Source organism: Mytilus edulis, chromosome 8 (assembly GCF_963676685.1).
Source record: "Mytilus edulis chromosome 8, xbMytEdul2.2, whole genome shotgun sequence".
Classification (NCBI taxonomy): Eukaryota; Metazoa; Mollusca; class Bivalvia; order Mytilida; family Mytilidae; genus Mytilus; species Mytilus edulis.
Window position 1 is genome coordinate 35,523,736 of NC_092351.1, and position 18,892 is coordinate 35,542,627.

Here is an 18,892-nt window from a genome sequence, read left to right on the forward strand (position 1 = left end):
GCTGATAGAAAACAACATCAGCCAATCAGAAGAAGTGTTGCCTCAAAAATTTCATTTTTGCAGAATTTTTTGCAGGATAATGTATTACCGGTAAAGAGACAAGAAAGATGAACAAGTTCAAGGTCCTTTTTTTTTTTTTAAGTTTGTACAAAACACATCATTACACAAATAAGTTTAGCTGTAGAAAGCAGTTTTAGTGTGCTGCCCATAGATTTTGGTAGTGTGCTTTGTTTAAAGACTTCACAGCAGTAAAATTTTGAAATTAATACATTCTATTACATACCATAAATAACCTGAATTCTGTTAGGATGTTGTAATGCAGGTTTGGCCTCATACTTTGAATTAGCAGCTACACCTGATATACTCCGCCCCTGACGTTCCTGGTCACTGTATAGCAGTCTCAGTAGTACCTTTGCACATTTGCTGAAGTTTTTCACTTTGGAAACCTTGGCTTCTAGGATTTCCTGAATTTAAAAATAAATTGTAGTCATATGCTTTTAAATACATGATCATGTTAAATAAAATTTAACTTATGAGATTTTTTAAATATCAACGACATGACATATTCATATTTAAATAAAAATATATTTTGAAGTGACTTACTTTAAGTATAACACAAAGAGAAGCTATTACTAAATATATCAAAATTCATTTTGTTTCAAATTTATAATTCAATAGTATTAATAATAAGTTATTAAATCAATCAATTTAGGTGTACAAATCTCTTAATTGCTTCAATATTAAATTTGGTAGCTGTCTCATTGATTTCTACCATTATCTAAATAAACTCAATTATGTCCTTAGTACACAGTTGCCACACAAGCACTATTATTTCTATACTGGGTTGACCAAATTGGTTTATAGTTCTAATTTGGCCTAAAATTAGACGTGACTTATCTTGGGGGACATGTGTACTAAGTTTAACATTGATTCACCTTCAATTTCATTAAACAGACCCAAAAAACATGACATCACTTGGTTAAGCATAAAAAATATAATACCTGTGTGTAGTTGTTGTAAAAGGCAACTGTGGAAGAGGCTGCTGTATCCTATAAAATAAAATAAACCATTAAACAATCCGAAAGATAGCATTGTAAAGAATTAAACTTTAGACAATTAGACAGTTGGTTATCCTGTTTTTCACTAGTAATTTTGGGGCTTTTTCTACATTTCTATACTATTCTTTAGTTTTCTAAGTTGTGTGTGCTATTGCTGTCTGTTTGTTTTTATCATTTTTTGCAATAGTGTTTTCAGTTTATTTTTGATTTATGAGTTTGACTGTCCCTTTGGTATCTTTCGTCCCTCTTTTATAGCTTGTTGATCAGTGTGAGCCACAGCTCTGTGTTGAAGGCTGTACCTTGACCTATAATGTTTACTTTTATAAATTGTTAAATTGTTATTTTGATGGAGAGTTGTCTCATTGGCACTCATACCATGTCTTCCTATTTCCATTTGTATCTTTCAAATTAGGTCATATTGATTTTTTTTCTGTTGCTAAAAATAAATAAAACAAGTGCTTTTTCCAAGCCTTTTGGGGCTTTTCATAGCTGTGATAGTTGACAAAGAGATAATGTCTGTGTCTCCTGTGAAGAGTCGTCTCGTTTGGCAATCATACCAAATTATCCTTTTTATATATAGCATTAACGCTTTATTATTTCAGTGTAAATGTTGTTATTTTAAAAAAGAAATAATCATTTTCATTAGGTTTTTTTACAAGTTTTCATTTTTGATTTAGAGGAAAATTTTAACATTTAAAGGTAGACATACAGTTTCAAGGTTTTAAAAAAATTTAAGTGATATAATACCTGAATGAATGATGAATTGGCAATTGGTGTTGTACTGACTGGAATACAGCTGATGTCAAGAGTTTCATTCTGTGAAGTGGCAAATGTAACTCTGTTTAAAGATGTATGGTGGTCAGTTGACTGAGGAGTAGATGACTGAGGAGTTGACGACTGAGGAGTTAACTGAGTCTAATCCATTTGTTTTGAACAATAAAATATGTTTAAACTAAACTGAGTTGTTGATGGCTGTGGAGTTGATGACTGAGTAGTTGATGACTTAGGAGTCGATGGCTGAGGAGTTGATGGCTGAGGAGTTGATGGCTGTGGAGTTGATATCTGTTGGTTGTTGTTACTGTGTTGTTGGAAGCTGCTCTCACCTCTATAGCAAGTACTAGGGTCATTGCGTGAGGACTGAAACCAACCCTGAAATATAAAAAAAATATCATTACCCTATTACTCGGCAACTGGCTTGTTACCATTATCAGGCATTATCTGTACTACTCTAGCACATATAACTATAAAAATTTACAAAATAAAAATATTCAGTTATATACAGTAAATGACAGAGATCCGTAAAATTACCTTTATCATCCATAATTTAGTCCTGTATCTATGAGTCACAAAAAGCCTGGTACATTTAATTTAACAAGTATTTAGATATATATTAAGTTGTTGCAATATTTTTTTTGTATGAAGATTTTTAATCTTTAGATTAAATATCTATTTAATTATTTATCATGTCCCTACTAAACAATTTAATTTATGTCAAATATTCAAATAATGTTATTTTTACCTACTTGGGTACAACGGGGGAACTGTTTGTTTCTATAAGCATAAATCTTAGGAGGAGAATTATTGGTATTAAGTTACATGATAATTCTTACCGGATTCTTACTCCACATTATCTGCACATAGTATTGGAGATTACTAAGTTGATGTTGTAAGCTCTGGTTGAGGTTTAGTGAAGACTGCAGTTGGCTCTTTGTTGAAAGGAGCTGGCTATTATAGGACTGCAGCTGGTTTTGTAGACCACATATCTGGTTGGTGTTGGACTGGACCTGTTCCTGTAGAACTGTACAGTCAATACAAACGTCACGCTCTGGTGTTGCTGGTCGAGAATCGGTTACCAAGATATCCATCGACTCTCTTATAACTTGGCTGATTGGTAAGTACCTACAAAATTTAGAATTTGTTATGTTGGAACAAAAACACTAAGCATTGTCATTTTTTGATGATTTAGATTTAAAATAAAATATTATTAAAATGGATTAAAACTTTAATGTTATTTTATGCTATAAATATGTGTAACTTTTATAGATGTGTTATCTTGCACCAGGTTCATATGTACATGTATATATATATTAAATTACTTTATCGAATCTCATTGGCATTTGGTGTTACTTACAAGTAACCAATTTTTATACGCCCGTCTTTTAGACGGGACGTATTATGGTATACCGTTGTCTGTCCGTCGCCACACTTCGGACAATAACTCAAAAACACTTTCACCAATTTCCATGAAACTTGAGTGAATTGCTTATATCTATTGACGTAAACTCCCTTTCATTTTTTTTTAAATTTAAGATTTTAAGTTTTAGATTTATGGGGCTTAATTCATAAAAAAGGGGGGATTTTCAACACTTCGGACAATAAACTCAAAAAGGCTTTCACCAATGTCAATGAAACTAGTGCCAATTTTTTCATGCATTTTTATTTATTATTTGGGGGGGGGGGGGGGGGGGGTATTTGACAGGGCTCACACTTTTTCTAGTTGATCATATAAATTCATTTAAAGCATAAAAGACGAGTTAAAAGAGCAACGGGCATATCATGCGCTAAAGTGCAACCCTTTATTAGCCTACTGTTGTGGGTTTGATATACAAAATGTATTTTCCAATTATGTACTTACCGGTTTTCCTCAAGCTGCTGGTGAAGCTCTGTTACCTCCAGTTCTCTGGCAACTGTCTCAAGGTTTTTCTGAAAATTTAAAATATAGGTCAATGGTGTTTTCATCATAAGACAGTGTGTTTTCTTGTTTATATAAATATTATCACTTTTGGGTTCTTTCTAGCTTGTAGTTTTGAGTGAGCAAGGACTCTGCATAAAAGGCTGCTCTGAAAGCTATAATTCTTACTTTTAACTACATAATAATCATTAAAATACATTGTTTCTTGGATGAAGAATCGTCTCATTGACATTCATACCACATCGTATTCATATTGTGTCTTGGATAGAGCATTGGCATTAAAACCACATTTTCTTATTTTAAAAAATACTAAAATCATTTAGGCGATACTACATGTACTACCATTTAAATAGCATGAATAGTGCCAGAATAGAAAAAAAGCTGAATTTATGAAACGTTCATATATATTCATAACATAAGAAGAAAAAAATCTGTTGATAACATTCATACCAAAAATACATACCTCTACTGGTTTGGGTGTAGCCTTTTCTTTTTGTATCTTGCGTTTTTTGACAGGAACAACAGGTTTTTCAACAGGAGTTTTGGAAGATGTCTATAAAAGATATAAAAAATAATGTTTTACATGATAATAGCCTTAATATTTAATATATACAAGGGCAAAGGTTGGTACCTATTCAGTGTTCCAGCTAGCATGAAATGGAGGGGCGCCGCGCCCCGCCCCCGAAATTTTGCGCCCCTCTGCCTTTTTTAAGCGCCCCTGCGCCCCTCTGTGCCCTTTTGAAAAAAAGTTTAAAAAACGATCTTTTTTCCTCATATCGTCGCCATTTTGTTGAGTTCTTTATACACACACTTCATTAAGACAACAGATTAATCATTAAAATTGTTGACACTTGTTACCTGATTATAATCACCTATTTGATTAGAGTCAATTACTTAATCAGGTGAAATTTACGACCCTGTCTAATTCCTTTACCCTGAAGCACCAAACATCGAAGTTAAATAAATTGATTATTTTAACACCTGACGATGCAAAATATAATTTATAAAATAAATGTGAACGGTGTTCATTTCTATTGTATTTGTTATTTATTATGTCATTTAAAAAGAATCATTCCAATAGGTCAACACGCAAAATGCATGAAACATGATGTAACTTTGACCTCCGTAGCAGAGTTCAAAAAATTTATGGGTCACTGAATATTCACAATTCAGATCGTTTTTGTTTTGATGTTTTTATTTTTGAAACTGATCTTTCAAACTAGTTTTAATCCAGAAGAAAGTAAAAACATTGCTTGACTGTACCTTAAGTTGAATATCTATATCCAAATTAAATTAATCAAAACTGTAATCCATGATCACAAATTGAATGCTTTGTTTACAATTGTTCAAAGCCATGTGCTTTTTGGCGGGAAAATTCGGGAAACCCCTTATTAACAGGAAACAGTTACATTTCATTGTTATTTATAGACAGTAGGAATTTCATTTTGGAAATCATTTTGATTACAACTTCTAAGATTTATTCATGAAAAATTATAATAATTTCTTGGGGTGAAACTGATAATACTTTTTTTATTAAAATAATTTACATCTAGGGGTATGGAAAGGGGGGCTGTTTTTTTTTGGTTTTTTTTCAATAATATTACAAATATATATAAAGTTCACCAGTCTGAAAATACATGGTTAAATGGATTTTAATTCTGAAAAACTCATGTTTATTTAATTCCTTTATTATTTCCATCATAATAAGAAACAAGCTACATGTATAAGGTATTTCAAACATATATTTTTGGCTTTTATATAAGAACATTCAAGACTATTAGTATGTATGTACCTGCAGTAAAAACAAACCTGGTAAGGCCTAAAAAAATTCTACAGGGCCCTTGTAAAAACTTTTGAATCCAGGCTGGCCTTCAGAGAAAATGTTAAGTATTGTTCCTGACTGTATTGCAGATTTATGTGAAGTTTTTAAACTGACATGCACAATTCATTTCACAAGTGTAATAAAAATAATTCTACAAAATAACGCAGCGCATCGCATTGCAAATTCATCTTAGACCCACCATGCATCAAGAAATATGTCTTTATGTGGTAATATTAAGTATTTGATTTTTTTCAGTGAGAAGGCGCTAAAGTGCCCTTTTTAAAAACGCGCCCCTCTATTTTCAAATCCTAGCTGGAACACTGCTATTAAAATGTTAAAACCTGCTGCATTTGTTTTCACCTGTCCTATGTCAGAAATCTGATATTCAGAAGCAATATATAGTTGTCATTTGTTGATGTGGTTCATAAGAAGTTATCAATTTTATATACATAAGACTATTGGTTTTCCTGTATGAATCATTTAACACTAGTCATTTTTGGGTTCCTGTATAGCTTGCTAATCGGTGTGAGCCAAGGCTCCATGTTGATGACGTACTGTACTTTGACCAATTATGGTTTACTTTTTTGTGACTTTGATGGAGATTTGTTTTATTGGCCCTCAGGCCTAAAATAAAATATTGTTTGTCTCCCAAATCCTGACCGACCCTTCAAAATTGGTGCTACTCATAAAATTTTAATGTCAAAACTGAGTCAAATATTATTTTCTTCATTTTTGATTTTCAGGCTTGTCGGATCGTCCGAAAATATTCAAGCTTTTTGGAAAAATAAAATTATTTTCCTACCTATCTACCCACATCTGGCTTGGCAGGACAGGATTGGGGAAACAAACAAAAGTTTAATTTAGGCCTCATACCACATTTTCTTATATCTAGATGTCTCATTTTCTTACATACAATGCATCTTTTTTTTAATTTTGAGTTAAAAAAAAATCAAATGGTCAACAATCCCCATAAATCTTCTTTAAATATTTGAACCTTTATATATATATAAGCTTGTGAGAGCTGTATACTATGATTATAATATCAATAATTTTATCTCCATAAGATTTATAAAAAATTTTTTTTTTTAAATGTGGTATGATTGCCAATGAGACAACGTTCCACAAGAGACAAAAATGAAATGACGTTTATTAAAGAGCTTAATATGGTAACTTATGATAATGATCATAGTCAAAGTGAACCCTGAAAAAACACTTTACACTTGGTTTTTGACCTTCCATGCAATATTTAAGATAAACACCTTGTCGGGGATCTTTTCTGTTCTTTCCTCTTGGTCTTTGTTGACATACGTCTTTACAAGCTGATTAAACTGGTCACCTTTCAGACAGTCTTCCAGCTGCTGCTTCTCTTCTAAAGCTAAAATACAGATACAGTATATAAAATGCTATAAACAAGCTTTTTTCAAAATAAGATAATTATTAGAAAAGTAATTTTCATACTTTGACAATTGCAAGACATTTGCTCAATTACTACAAGATATACATGTAATATGATCAGAGCTAGAAAGGGGTACATTCTGCATTTTGTAAATATGTTATTAGTTTTCTTATTTAAAAAAATCTATCAAAATGTTATAGTCATTCTGTTGCATATTTTTATTAGACTTGTGATTTTAAATTATTCATGTAAATTATTCATGAATGTGGTCACATATGATTAAATAAAGGATGTGTATTAAATATTCCTTTTTGTTATGTCAGATATCCAAATTACTTCTTAATTTTATCAAGATTTTATTTTAATTGCTGCCTATTTGCAAAATGTTTTATTTCAAAATTATCTAATTGTTTAAATGAACCAATTTTTCAAGACGTTTCCGCCATTGGCCTTCTTCAGTTCTTTATTTTCCCTCTCAACTACATGGCTGACATTACATTTGTATTTCCTTTTCAATCATTGATATAATAAATATATGATAAATTATCTTTTTCTCTGCTCTTTAACAATTGTCTTTTACTTTAATCTAAAATATATATATACCTGCCGTCAAAATCTATTAATTAATTTAAGACTTTTAGTGGAAAATGATGCAAGAAAATATAAGCATTTTCACATGTTTTACATTTTCCAAAAAAAAACCAACATATAATCTTAACTGACCATGAATGCATTCTTATCCAACTAACATGTTTACATTATGTATGTATGTGTCCGTCCCAAGTCGGTAGCCCATATTCAGTGGTTGTCGTTTGTTTATGTGTTGTATATTTTTTATATTTTAATAAGGCTGTTCATTTTCCTGTTTGAATTGTTTTTCATTATCATTTTGGGACCATTTGAAGCAGACTATACAGTTTGGACTTTGATCAATGTTGAAGGCCGTACGGTGACCAATAACTTTTTTAATTTCTGTGACATTTTATTCTCTTGTGCACGGTTGTCTCCTTGGCAATCAAAACCAGTATATATATTCTTTATCATGTTTATTAACTTATTTAAAAAAAAAAATTATAATAATTTTGTTGGCAGATAATGATATTCTTCAATTTTTTCATTTTAGATCTTTAGGGAATAAAAGTTATTTATAAATGTTAAACAAATTTAATGGTGAATTTGACCACAGGGAGTTACATTTTTTTGGGTGTGGTACTGATTACACGCCCCTGGTCATAACATGGGTGCTCCGTTAAGGAGGAAGTTAATTTGGAAATTTTTTTTTTTTTTCTCTCAAAACTAATTTAACTTAAGAATGAGATAAAATTATTTAACCTTATTCACAACTTCTACTAAGATATATATATATGCACTTACAACCAATCATTGCAATAACACCGTTGTGTACACCACGAAAACCAGGGCACTTTGCTGTTACTTTCTCACCGACACTGTATTCGTTGAAGGCTTTGCGTGGCTCGGCGATGTTAGTAACCTTCACAACGTTGCCTTTGATAGGATCGTCGTTTACCCAGATGATAAGAACAAACATACCAGTAGAAGCCATTGCAAATTACACTTTTGATCGCCATGCTGTATCACGGTGTTTTATATTTCAAAATATTTACTTTTTTTGGCGCCGCCCAATCAGTTCACTGATTGGTCAAGTAATTTCATTCGATAATTTCCGTTCAATCCCGGAATGTTTTTACAACAACATTGTTACAAAAACTACGTAATTTCACAACGATAGTGCTCTAAATATTTCATTATTAAAGAAAATATTAAAATCGTAGTGAAAAAATCTGTAATATCGCTAAATTCTAATGTTGATGATAAATTTTGTTTTCCCACAATGCCATATAGGTAAACATTCCGCCATCTTGGTTGTTTATTGACAATACAGAATTTTAAAAATACTACAAGAAGGAAAAAACGATTTGTAGGTACATAGCAAATGCAGGTCCTTTATAATAAATCATAGTTGTAGTATCAGTTCCAATTTCCTGATAGACCTTAAAATAGATACACAAGTTTATGAAACGAACATTTGCAAATTTCCGAAACAAGTACCGAGCAGACACATAACTGCAACTTGATGAGGACAAGTGCTTAAAGAACTACTGCACATTAATACACAAAATTATACCACTATAAACCAAAAGCATAGACATTAAAAATACATTAAATACAAACATGTATGCCTAGATTAAATATTTCAAACTTTGATGGTCAGAATTTAACAAAAAACACTGGTTTCATTTGGCAGCAAATGTAAATAGAACAATAAGTAATTTTATTATTAATCACTTTGCGTCATTGAATAAAATTATTTTGTGTTTGTTGTAGTTTGTTTTTACTTTGAATATTAGAGGTTAGATATATATATGACCCTTTTCCTTCCAATAATTTGTCTGATTTCATACCTTATTAAACTTTGCTTCCAATTCAAAATGTATTGTCACAACTAAGATATATATGCAAGCTCAACTCCATTGCAATGCTTTTTGGCTAGCACTTACAAAAAAAAAACCTCAACAACAACCCAAATAATTATCAAGTATGTATGGAGCATTTGTACAAGAAAATGTATTTATTTTAATGTGTATGACAATGTATGAAGCTTATCATTATTTTGTAAATTTATGAACACCATCTTTTTGTAAAGTTATCAAATCACCGCTGGTGGTTGTCAACAATTTCTCAAAAGAAGCCAGTGTGTTCTTGATTGCATACCTGAGGTGCCTTAAGTCTTAAACAAACATGCAAATAAATGGCTTTCTAATGCATAAATAAACAGCTTGTGTTCCTTTTCAATACCTTTCCAGGCTAAACAAACTTTTAGTGATTATAATAACATGTGCAGCTTATAATCCCTTTGTTGTTTATATCATATTAATTAATTTCGGATTGATTTTTTTACCACAACAAACCTTTGCTGATCATGGTCCTAATCAACATTTCAGTATTCATTAGTAAGCTTCACAGCTGGTGTTACACACATTTTTAATAATTTTTTTCTGGACTATGCATTCAATAATTAAACTCTTGGTTTACAATTTGTTGACATCAAATCTGTCACTGTATCACTTTATTTAATTTTATTGTTGGCTCCCCCCTTTTTTTACTATGTCAAAATGTTTACTGCAATTTGATGGACTATACCTTGTTATAAATTTAATTGGCTTGACCAAAAAGATACATGTTTTCCTTTTAAATACATGTACATTTGTATGTACCTGTGGCTGAAAAACAGTCGGCAATATTATTTTATTTTACAGACATTTATTAGCTTGGTTACTAAGTAGGAAATCAGTAGAGATTTAAATATTCCTCCTACAAAAATGAAATAAAAATTTAAGGGTGAGCAAGAGATATGTATATTTAAAAAATAAATAACATCAGATTGTAATGTCATATTGATTTAAAATTTGTTTATTAGGTTAAACATTTCCTGGTTACATTGAAGCCATATTGTTTTATGATCAATGAGGTCCTTGTCATTCTTATTAATCAAGAATTGTTTATGTAGGTAAAATCATTTTTTTATAATTATCCCTTTCAATTGATTTGAAAGTTGTTTCCTGTGATAAGTGTAATGCCTGCATTTCCATTTTACTGCCAATTTTGACACTTCCATATTGACAATAAACAAGCTTTAATACAGTTTTTAAAAAAAAGCATGACATGCAACTCCAAATAACATTTTAAAGAAATAAAAAATGGAAAAATGAGCGATCAATCTGATAATATTTTTTCATCTTAAATGGTTAATGTAAAAAAAGTTCCAGGGAAAAAATGTCATACAATAGACCACTTTCGAGTTCATCCGTCACCGGCAAAAACTCGTCAATTATGCACGCCTTTATGACGTCATTTACCAGATAGAGGGGCTCGCCTGTATCCCTGCACTATTTACGTTCATCAAGCGTCTAAGTGATCGTTTTTGTGCAGGATAAACTAGAAATAATGGTTGCTCTGTAGGTACTTACTGACAATTCCCTAATGACAGCAGTGTTGATTGTCTATTTTCAGAATTCAATTTGCCGAATAATTCGTACAATATAGAATTATAATTTTCCAACCACTCGCTCAACACTGTAAGGAAGTGACGACGCCCCTAAACGCACAGATGACGGTGATAAAGGCGCGTATAATTGACGAGTTTTTTCCGGTGACGGATGAACTCGAAAGTGGTCTATTCTGCTATTGATGTACATGTATGGAAAACAGTAACAAACCAAATAAGAAGTAATCTCCTTGTTTGTTAAAATGCTGAATTATGTTCAAATATCATTGTTTTTCTCTCATTTTTAAGTAACACACAACTATCAACATGCAAATGTCATGTTGAATGGTAAATTACAGGCATATTAATTATAGTATAAGGATATATAAGAATAAGAATATTTACTTAATACCATTAAATGTCCTATTGTTGACAAATGTTTGAATATAATATAAGGGAATAATCTTGAAATATTTTCTTTTTATAACATATTTATTTTTAAGTGTACAAAATTGTTCATACGACTTGATAAATGAATATTTATTCAGTTTAATCAATTTTAATCATGCAAAGGATATATTTCGTGGCACAATAAAAGCATTTAAGTACCAATAATAGAAATATAACAAACTGGAATAATTATAATATAACTAATCGCCCTATTTGAATTTCAAAAATTAGACAAAGTGCGCAGCACCAGTTTAATCCATAGCGGCGTTCTGTCACAAGTTGTCTTATTTTTTATATTCAAATAGGACAATTAGATAAATACTTTTTATTACATTGGCTAATGGCTTTTTTTTATATGAAATTAATGTAGTGTACTTGGGTGTTTATAATATTTACAAAAAAACGGTGCGGGAAATGGACACGATTACATTTCCGAATGCGGGAAGCGGGAATATAAAAAAATAAAAAAAATCTACTTTGAAAAAAATAGGTGCGGGCGGGTCCGTCGAACAAGGAATTAAATTGGTGTGGCCTTAGATTGTTTTCTTCATCTCTATAAATTTTTTCCTTTCCTCTGAGGGCTCATTCACAGAGAGAAAACTCACACCATTTAAAAAAATAATATTTAGTACAAACTGGCATGACTAAAAGCTTTTTTAAATCATCAAAAAGTTATAGATAGTCTTCTCCTAGAAATTACCTTTGTTCTTTGAGCACGTTTTTTCACACAGAGAGTAAACTTATTATTATGCACCTTTCTTAAAACTAGCATCACTGAGAAATGATATGAATAACAGTGTGCTAGTTTGTCTTCTCTGCTGAAATAATTCAGCCGTTCTAGGAGCACCCATCTAAACACTGAGACAGAAACTACTAATTGTACATTCAAGCTCCCATGGATGGATGAAATGAAAAACTATTTAAAACTATCAGCAGAATGCATCTGTGCATATAAACAGTTTGAGAAACAAGAACCCAAAAGGTGTTTCACTCTAAACATTTCAAGTAGTCTTCCAACGAAACACGTTATCATGTCTTTTTCCCTAGTTAACTAGAAGTTTAATGGGAAAGTTATAAAGATCTCCAAATACATGTCAAACCCCACCACTTTTATGCAACTGTTTTCAATCAGAAACCTCTAGCCTTTTTTAGTCTTGTACTTTTTTTAAATATAAGAAGATGTGGTATGCAAGGTATGAGTTCCAACGAGACAACTCTCCATCAAAGTCATAATTTGTAAAAGTTAACCATTTCAGGTGAATGTACAATTTTTAATACAGACCCTTTGCTCACACTCAACAGTTAGCTATAACAATGTAAAAGGGCTGACCCAAAAAAAAAAACCAACTAGTTTAAAACCGTTCCAAAATGACAATAAAAAAACATATGTGAACCATTTCTCAAAAGAACACCGATGAACATCAGGTTCCTAAGGACAGGTGCTATCAATGCAACCGGTTTAAATAGGTACCTTCATAGGATCACCCTATCCTGAACCAAAAGTGTAACATCATTACATTGAAAGACACAATCTTTGTTTTTGAAGTGTAGAGTGATATCCATTTTTCTGATCTAGTATACATTAGCATTTAGGAGACTGCTCAATCCCGCCTCTTGCTGTGGAATTTTTTGCTTTGTTGAAGGTCTATTGGGGATCATTGGTGGCTCTGGGTTGTTTTGTACATTTGTATTATGTTGTTACAATTCTCTTTGCGACATCGGGTGATTCATGAATCCCAATGTCAATTCTCTTTCTCAAAGTATTTAAGTAGGTACAAAAAGTTAACACCAAAATTATTAAAATTTATATGTGGATTCTATTTAACATATTTTTTTGACGTTCTAGATGTACACTATGTATATATGGCTATAATTCTCACCAATAAACCAAAATAACAATCTTTATTTTTAACTATTGCAGAATTACAATGGATGAAGAAGAGCTTGAGGCTTGCAGAAAAAGTGACAAAGAATGGTTTTGTCCAGTTCCTAATTGTGGAAGATCTTTATCAAGAAAACAAACTCTACAGAAGCATTTATGGAGCTGTCATGAAATTAAAGGTATTTTCATGAATTGTTCGTTGTTTGATATATTTTTTAAAGAATGAACAACAGCTAGAAACATAAACATGTATATAATCTGAAAAAAAAAATGAAATCAAAAAGGTAGCTCACATCAATCGACCAAAGTTTCATGCAAATTGCTTAAAGTTTAACAATTTATTGTCAAACATATTGATGACAAATGGACAGACAACAGTATACCACAATATGTCCCATAAACAGGCATATAAACACTTTAGTACAAAATAACATTTTCATATCTAATAAGCTACTACTTTGAGAAATTTAAAAACATCACAACATGCACAAGAGCTGTAGGGTTATAATTATACATACTTATTTACTTGATATTAACTTAAAGTGTAAGTGAGTCGAATGTCGAACATGAATATGTCAGTCAAACATATATATTATTATAAATCAGCTTTTTTAATCCATGTATAGTATCATATTTAGAAGTTTTTATGAAAATTGATCAAATACATGTAATGTTAAATAAAATGTTGTTTTTATTATTTCAGCTGGTAACCCGTCAAAGAGATACAAAATGTATGAAGTCAGTGAAGATGTTCCATTGCCAAAGAGTACCTTTTACCATCAGTATGTTTTCTATATATGCATTTTTCTCCTTAAAGATAAATAAATTAGAATTGCACTAAAAGACTTAATGAATAGGCAAAAAAAAGAAGATGTGGTATGATTACCAATGAGTCAATTAGAGACCATATGACACAGAAATTAAGTTTACAATACGACCTTCAACAATGAGCAAAACCCATTCTGCAAATTCAGCATTTTGGACCTAAACTGGTTAGACAATGACACATCACTAGACACTATAGTATGAGTGAGTCTTATTTTCCTATAGACACATATTTTTGTTTCTACTGATCCCAAAATAAAACGATAAATAATTGACTATTTGTCAATTTGAATATCATGACTGGAAACAGTAAGTGTTAATAGTGATGAAATGACCTTGAGCTTAAAACTAGTGTATAGTTAACTTATGTGTAAATCAAATCAAAAAACAAATTTTCAGTAGATCTTTAATTTTTGAAACCATAGTTATTGAATTTGAAATAACATTTTTTTTTTTAAATCAACAAATGTGTCTCAGTGTCAGGCTAGCTTATATACACTAACTTAGATCATAAATATATTCAATTTTCTGAACCATGTTTAAATTGTTGTTTTTACCCCTTTTTGCAGGAAAAGCCAAGAAGAAAGAGAACTACCTGAGCCACCTGCTGCAGCAGAGCCACAACAAGCAATGCCAGTTCAGGATACTATGGAAAGCATCGGTGATAATAATGACAATTCTCCAAACGTTATACATGATACTCAAGTAGACATGGATATTGAAGATGAAGAAGAGCTAGTTGAAAATTTTGTTGAAAGTTTTGGACCACCACTTTATGTCTTGCCACCTAGTCAGCAGGTATACAACGCTCCAATTCCACAGTATCATCATTACATGACCATGTGTGCTTTTGCAACTTACCACAGTCTATCAGACAGAGGCTTTCGTCATCTTATCCAATTAATGGGACTCCATATACCTACAGAAAACCTCATGGAAACCAACATCGACACACTGAAACAAGTATGTGGTTTTGACACAGACTGCCTAATACATCACCTCTACTGTCCTTCATGTAAAAAACTTTTCACGGGTGATGTAGAAAACTGTAAGACACCAGGCTGCCTAGGAAAAAAAGAAAAGAAGACTGCCAACTATTTTGTGACTGGAAGTATGCAAGCCCAGCTAAAAGAGATCTTGGAAAGGGATGGCATATGGACAGCAGTTCAAGACTATGTAAGCACTAGATCTTCTGACCACACAACAATTTCTGACATCTTGGATGGTGAGGAGTACAGAAAGTTGAAGGAACCAGGTGGATTTCTGGCTGACAAGAACAACATCACCTTCTCCCTGTTCACAGATGGTATACCACTTTTTCAAAGTTCAAAAGTATCACTCTGGCCTGTGTACATGATTTTGAATGAACTGCCACCAAAACAACGCTTCACTAGAAAGAACATGGTGTTATGGGGAATTTGGCAAGGTTGTGGTAAACCACAAATGAACATGTTCCTGCGTCCATTGGTGGAAGACTTGAGTCAACTTTTCCAAAGAGGTATTGAAGTCAACATCCAGCAAACTGAGATCAGAACTAGAGCCATGATGATTGTTGCTACGATGGACCTGCAGGCAAGAGCTTATGTGCTGCAAATGACTCAACACAACGGCGAGCATGGCTGCTTATATTGTCTCGAGCCAGGAAAAGTAGTGAAGAGCGGTAAAGGAAACTGTAGAAGCTACCCATACAGAGATGTTGATCCAGAACCAAGAACCAAAGAAAACATCAAATCAGATGCCCAGGAAGCAATTGCTAGTGGAAAAAGGGTTCATGGTATAAACTCAGAGTCAGTCCTGTCTTGCCTTCCATACTTTGATGTCACCACAAATGTTGTAATTGACTACATGCATGGTATCCTTTTGGGCATCCTAAAGAAACTGATGAGTTTGTGGTTTGATTCCAAAAACAGCAAAGAACCATTTTACATTGGGAAGAGAGTTGATGAGGTTGACTCAATCATCAAGACCATACAGCCACCATACTTTTTGAGGAGATTACCCCGTAAGATTAATGGAAATTATAACCACTGGAAAGCGTCTGAATTTAGATCCTGGCTGCTGTATTTCTCCCTGCCAGCATTACAGAACATTTTACCAGATATCTATTTAACTCACTATAGCTTGCTGGTAGAAGGTACCTTCATTCTCCTTGGTGAAGGCATTTCAGAGGCAGACTTAAGAAGAGCAGATCTCCTTCTAAGAACCTTTGTTAGAAATTTAAACTTATTGTACAGAGACAGTATTGTAGGCCTAAATGCACACAATTTAATCCACCTGACAAGATGTGTTAGAATGTGGGGGCCACTTTGGGCCTGGTCCTGCTTTGTTTTCGAGTCCTTCAATGGAGAAATAAAGAAGTGCATTCATGGTACTGGAAATGCTTGCAGGCAGATATTTTGGTCCCTTCAGTGCCAGAAAAAGGTAGAGGCAATGGCAGTTCAATGCAAAGAAGACCAACTCAGAGACTTCTACCAGTGTATGACTGAAGGCAGTAATGCACGACAGAAAGGAGGCGAAGATGCCTACCAGTGTGTTGTCTTCACCCCTGCCAAGATTCAGAAAACATTTAATTTCTCAAATATTGTGAAGGAAGAATTGGTGAGACTCTGTGGTACATATGACACCAACAACTTCATGATAGTCAAAAAGATTTCAAGGAATGGATTTTTGATGTTTTCAAAACAGTGTTCACGTGTTGTAAAAAGAAACTCCTACACAATAAAGATGGTGGATAATACAATTGTAGAAGTGGAACATTTTCTTATACACAAGTCTTCAAGGAAAGTGGTCGCTGTTTGCCAGAAGTTTCAGCCATTGGGACCATTGATTAGAAACCGCTTGCAGCATCTTCAGACTTTCCAATTACAAAGGTAAATATTTTTAAAACTATACAGAAGCCTATTATAATTTAAGGTGGTACCTAACACTACAGGGAGATAACTCTGTAAAATCATCTAAACGTTCAAATTTTTTGAAATTTTTATATTTTTGTCTAAGGGTCAAAGTAAATACTTTGTCAAAATTTAATGAAAATTATACGAGCCAAATTTATTTTAGTGAAAGTGTTGGGTACCACCTTAATTGAAACAAAGTGATTCTTAAACAATATAAACAGAGAAAAATTGAAATAAGCAAAGGAACAGTGCTTTTATTGCTGCTCTTCGTAACAGTTCATTAAAGGCTGTCAACATTAAGAAAACTCCCACATCACTGCAGGTTCATTAGACCCCTAGCACCAGTTATATATTTTCTGTTTTTTTTTAACTGTTTATCTAGGGAAATAACTGACTTTGAAGACGCAGATAATGACTAGTAGGGCTATAAGAAAATCTTAGTTTCAATATATTTAGCAATATTGCCAATGAGTCAACTGTTAGTTAAAGGGCAAAAATGTAAACAATAATAAGTCAATATGTTCTTTACAGAAACAAATCAGAGCTAGAAATGTAAGATACAACTCGACACAAAAGGACTATAGATGTAGAAATTTTGGTACTTGGATTGATCATATCTATGCAACTAAATTTTCATGGCTAAATATAGGTAAAAAGCAATAAATAAACTTAACTTTCTGAAGAATTTTTTACATGATCTTATGAATATTTTTCCTTATTGTGTTCATTATGATTGAATAATACTCTTTTTTTCAGTGTTGAAAATACTGTTGTAAGAGCTGAACTACTGCAAGAACCAGTTGTTGTTGTAAAGACTGATTCAAAGATTTGCTGTGGAGTTATCCCAAACAATGTGGAGCGAGACTGAACATCCTTAACTATTCCTGAAACTTTAAATGTAGAACTTTAAATTTTATAGTTTAGTTCCTTAGAAATTTAAATGTTATAAACATGTTATTTCTATTTATTGCTGATATTTGTGTTGTTGTATTTTTGTAAGGAATGATCAATTTGAGTAGAGCCAACACTGTTGAAAATGGTTAGCCATTGTATTTTTTTTTATTATTATTGATCCATTTAATCATGTTAATATTGGCATTTAAACTGCCCAGTTGGCATATTTTTATATTTATTAAATTTTTTAATTGGTTAATAATTAAAAAAATTTGTTAAAAGGATTTTTCAATTGATAATGATTTCAAACATAGGCCAAAGTTTTGCAAAATTTGAATTTGTGAATTTGAATAACCACCACAATGCAAATTGTTTTAAAGAGTTATAAGAGTTATGTGGTTAAAATATATTATAAAGTGTTCATATATATTGGAGTTTAGATACTGGCTTAGAATGGGTGAAAAAACTTATTTGCATGCAATTTTTATGTAACTGTGTGTTTGTGTATTTGACAGAATGTATTTTGTAGAGACGAGGTAATTGGCAAAAGTATCAAGATTATTCTATATATGAATTAATTTGTGTTCATTTTTTATGGAAAGGATTTTTTAATTGATAATGATTTCCAACATAGGCAAAAGTTCCTCAAAATCTGAATTTGTAAAAAACCACCACAATGCAAATCTATTTGAAGAGTTCTATAGTAAACATATATCATTAAGTATTCATATATATTGTATTTAATATACTGGCTTAGAAAGGGAAAAACTATTTGCATGCGATTGATATATAAAACTGTGTTTGTGTGTGTATTTGACAGAATGTATTTTGTAGAGACGAGGTAATTGGCAAAAGTATCAAGATAATGGTATATCTATATTGTATATATGAATTAATTTGTATGTTGAAAGGTTTCAATCAAATGGTAATTGTATAAACTGAATGATTTAATATGAAATTATTAAAAAAAAAA

General features: G+C 31.9%; 2 protein-coding genes and 1 long non-coding RNA gene across 5 annotated transcripts; 1 reads left to right on the plus strand and 2 right to left on the minus strand.

Annotated features, from left to right (window-relative positions):
• Positions 1-329: 329 nt before the first annotated feature.
• Positions 330-1,939, minus strand: LOC139486778 (uncharacterized). The gene is made up of 3 exons (XR_011655631.1): positions 1,806-1,939; positions 1,002-1,049; positions 330-464 (listed from the first exon to the last, which is right to left on the minus strand). It is a non-coding gene; the product is annotated as an uncharacterized lncRNA (long non-coding RNA).
• Positions 1,940-1,973: 34 nt separating this feature from the next.
• Positions 1,974-8,655, minus strand: LOC139484062 (uncharacterized). Its single transcript, XM_071267784.1, has 6 exons — positions 8,343-8,655; positions 6,832-6,947; positions 4,214-4,303; positions 3,694-3,761; positions 2,669-2,957; positions 1,974-2,207 (listed from the first exon to the last, which is right to left on the minus strand). Exons 1-6 carry the CDS (start codon positions 8,530-8,532, stop codon positions 1,974-1,976), a joined length of 987 nt encoding a protein of 328 aa, XP_071123885.1. The 5' UTR covers positions 8,533-8,655.
• LOC139486757 (uncharacterized) lies at positions 2,815-18,892 on the plus strand. 3 transcript variants are annotated; one of them, XM_071271695.1, is made up of 5 exons: positions 2,815-2,949; positions 13,346-13,485; positions 14,010-14,088; positions 14,701-17,001; positions 17,782-18,892. In XM_071271695.1, the coding sequence occupies exons 2-5, from the start codon at positions 13,353-13,355 to the stop codon at positions 17,891-17,893; spliced, it is 2,625 nt and encodes an 874-aa protein (XP_071127796.1). In that variant the 5' UTR covers positions 2,815-2,949; positions 13,346-13,352; the 3' UTR covers positions 17,894-18,892. The 3 variants fall into 3 exon arrangements, with proteins under 3 accessions (XP_071127796.1, XP_071127795.1, XP_071127797.1); XM_071271694.1 differs by lacking the exon at positions 2,815-2,949 and adding an exon at positions 8,847-8,907; XM_071271696.1 differs by lacking the exon at positions 2,815-2,949 and having other exon boundaries at positions 13,240-13,485.

Excerpts from the sequence above, each read along its gene's own strand:
- LOC139486757 (XM_071271695.1), top strand. The coding sequence starts at position 13,353 with ATGGATGAAGAAGAGCTTGAGGCTTGCAGAAAAAGTGACAAAGAATGG. Across the intron at positions 14,089-14,700 it reads AAGAGTACCTTTTACCATCA|GAAAAGCCAAGAAGAAAGAG; the intron begins GTATGTTTTCTA and ends CCCTTTTTGCAG. Across the intron at positions 17,002-17,781 it reads CAGACTTTCCAATTACAAAG|TGTTGAAAATACTGTTGTAA; the intron begins GTAAATATTTTT and ends TCTTTTTTTCAG.
- LOC139484062 (XM_071267784.1), bottom strand. The coding sequence starts at position 8,532 with ATGGCTTCTACTGGTATGTTTGTTCTTATCATCTGGGTAAACGACGAT. Across the intron at positions 4,304-6,831 it reads CAGAAAAGATCCCCGACAAG|ACATCTTCCAAAACTCCTGT; the intron begins GTGTTTATCTTA and ends TATCTTTTATAG. Across the intron at positions 2,208-2,668 it reads TAATGTGGAGTAAGAATCCG|GGTTGGTTTCAGTCCTCACG; the intron begins GTAAGAATTATC and ends TTTATATTTCAG.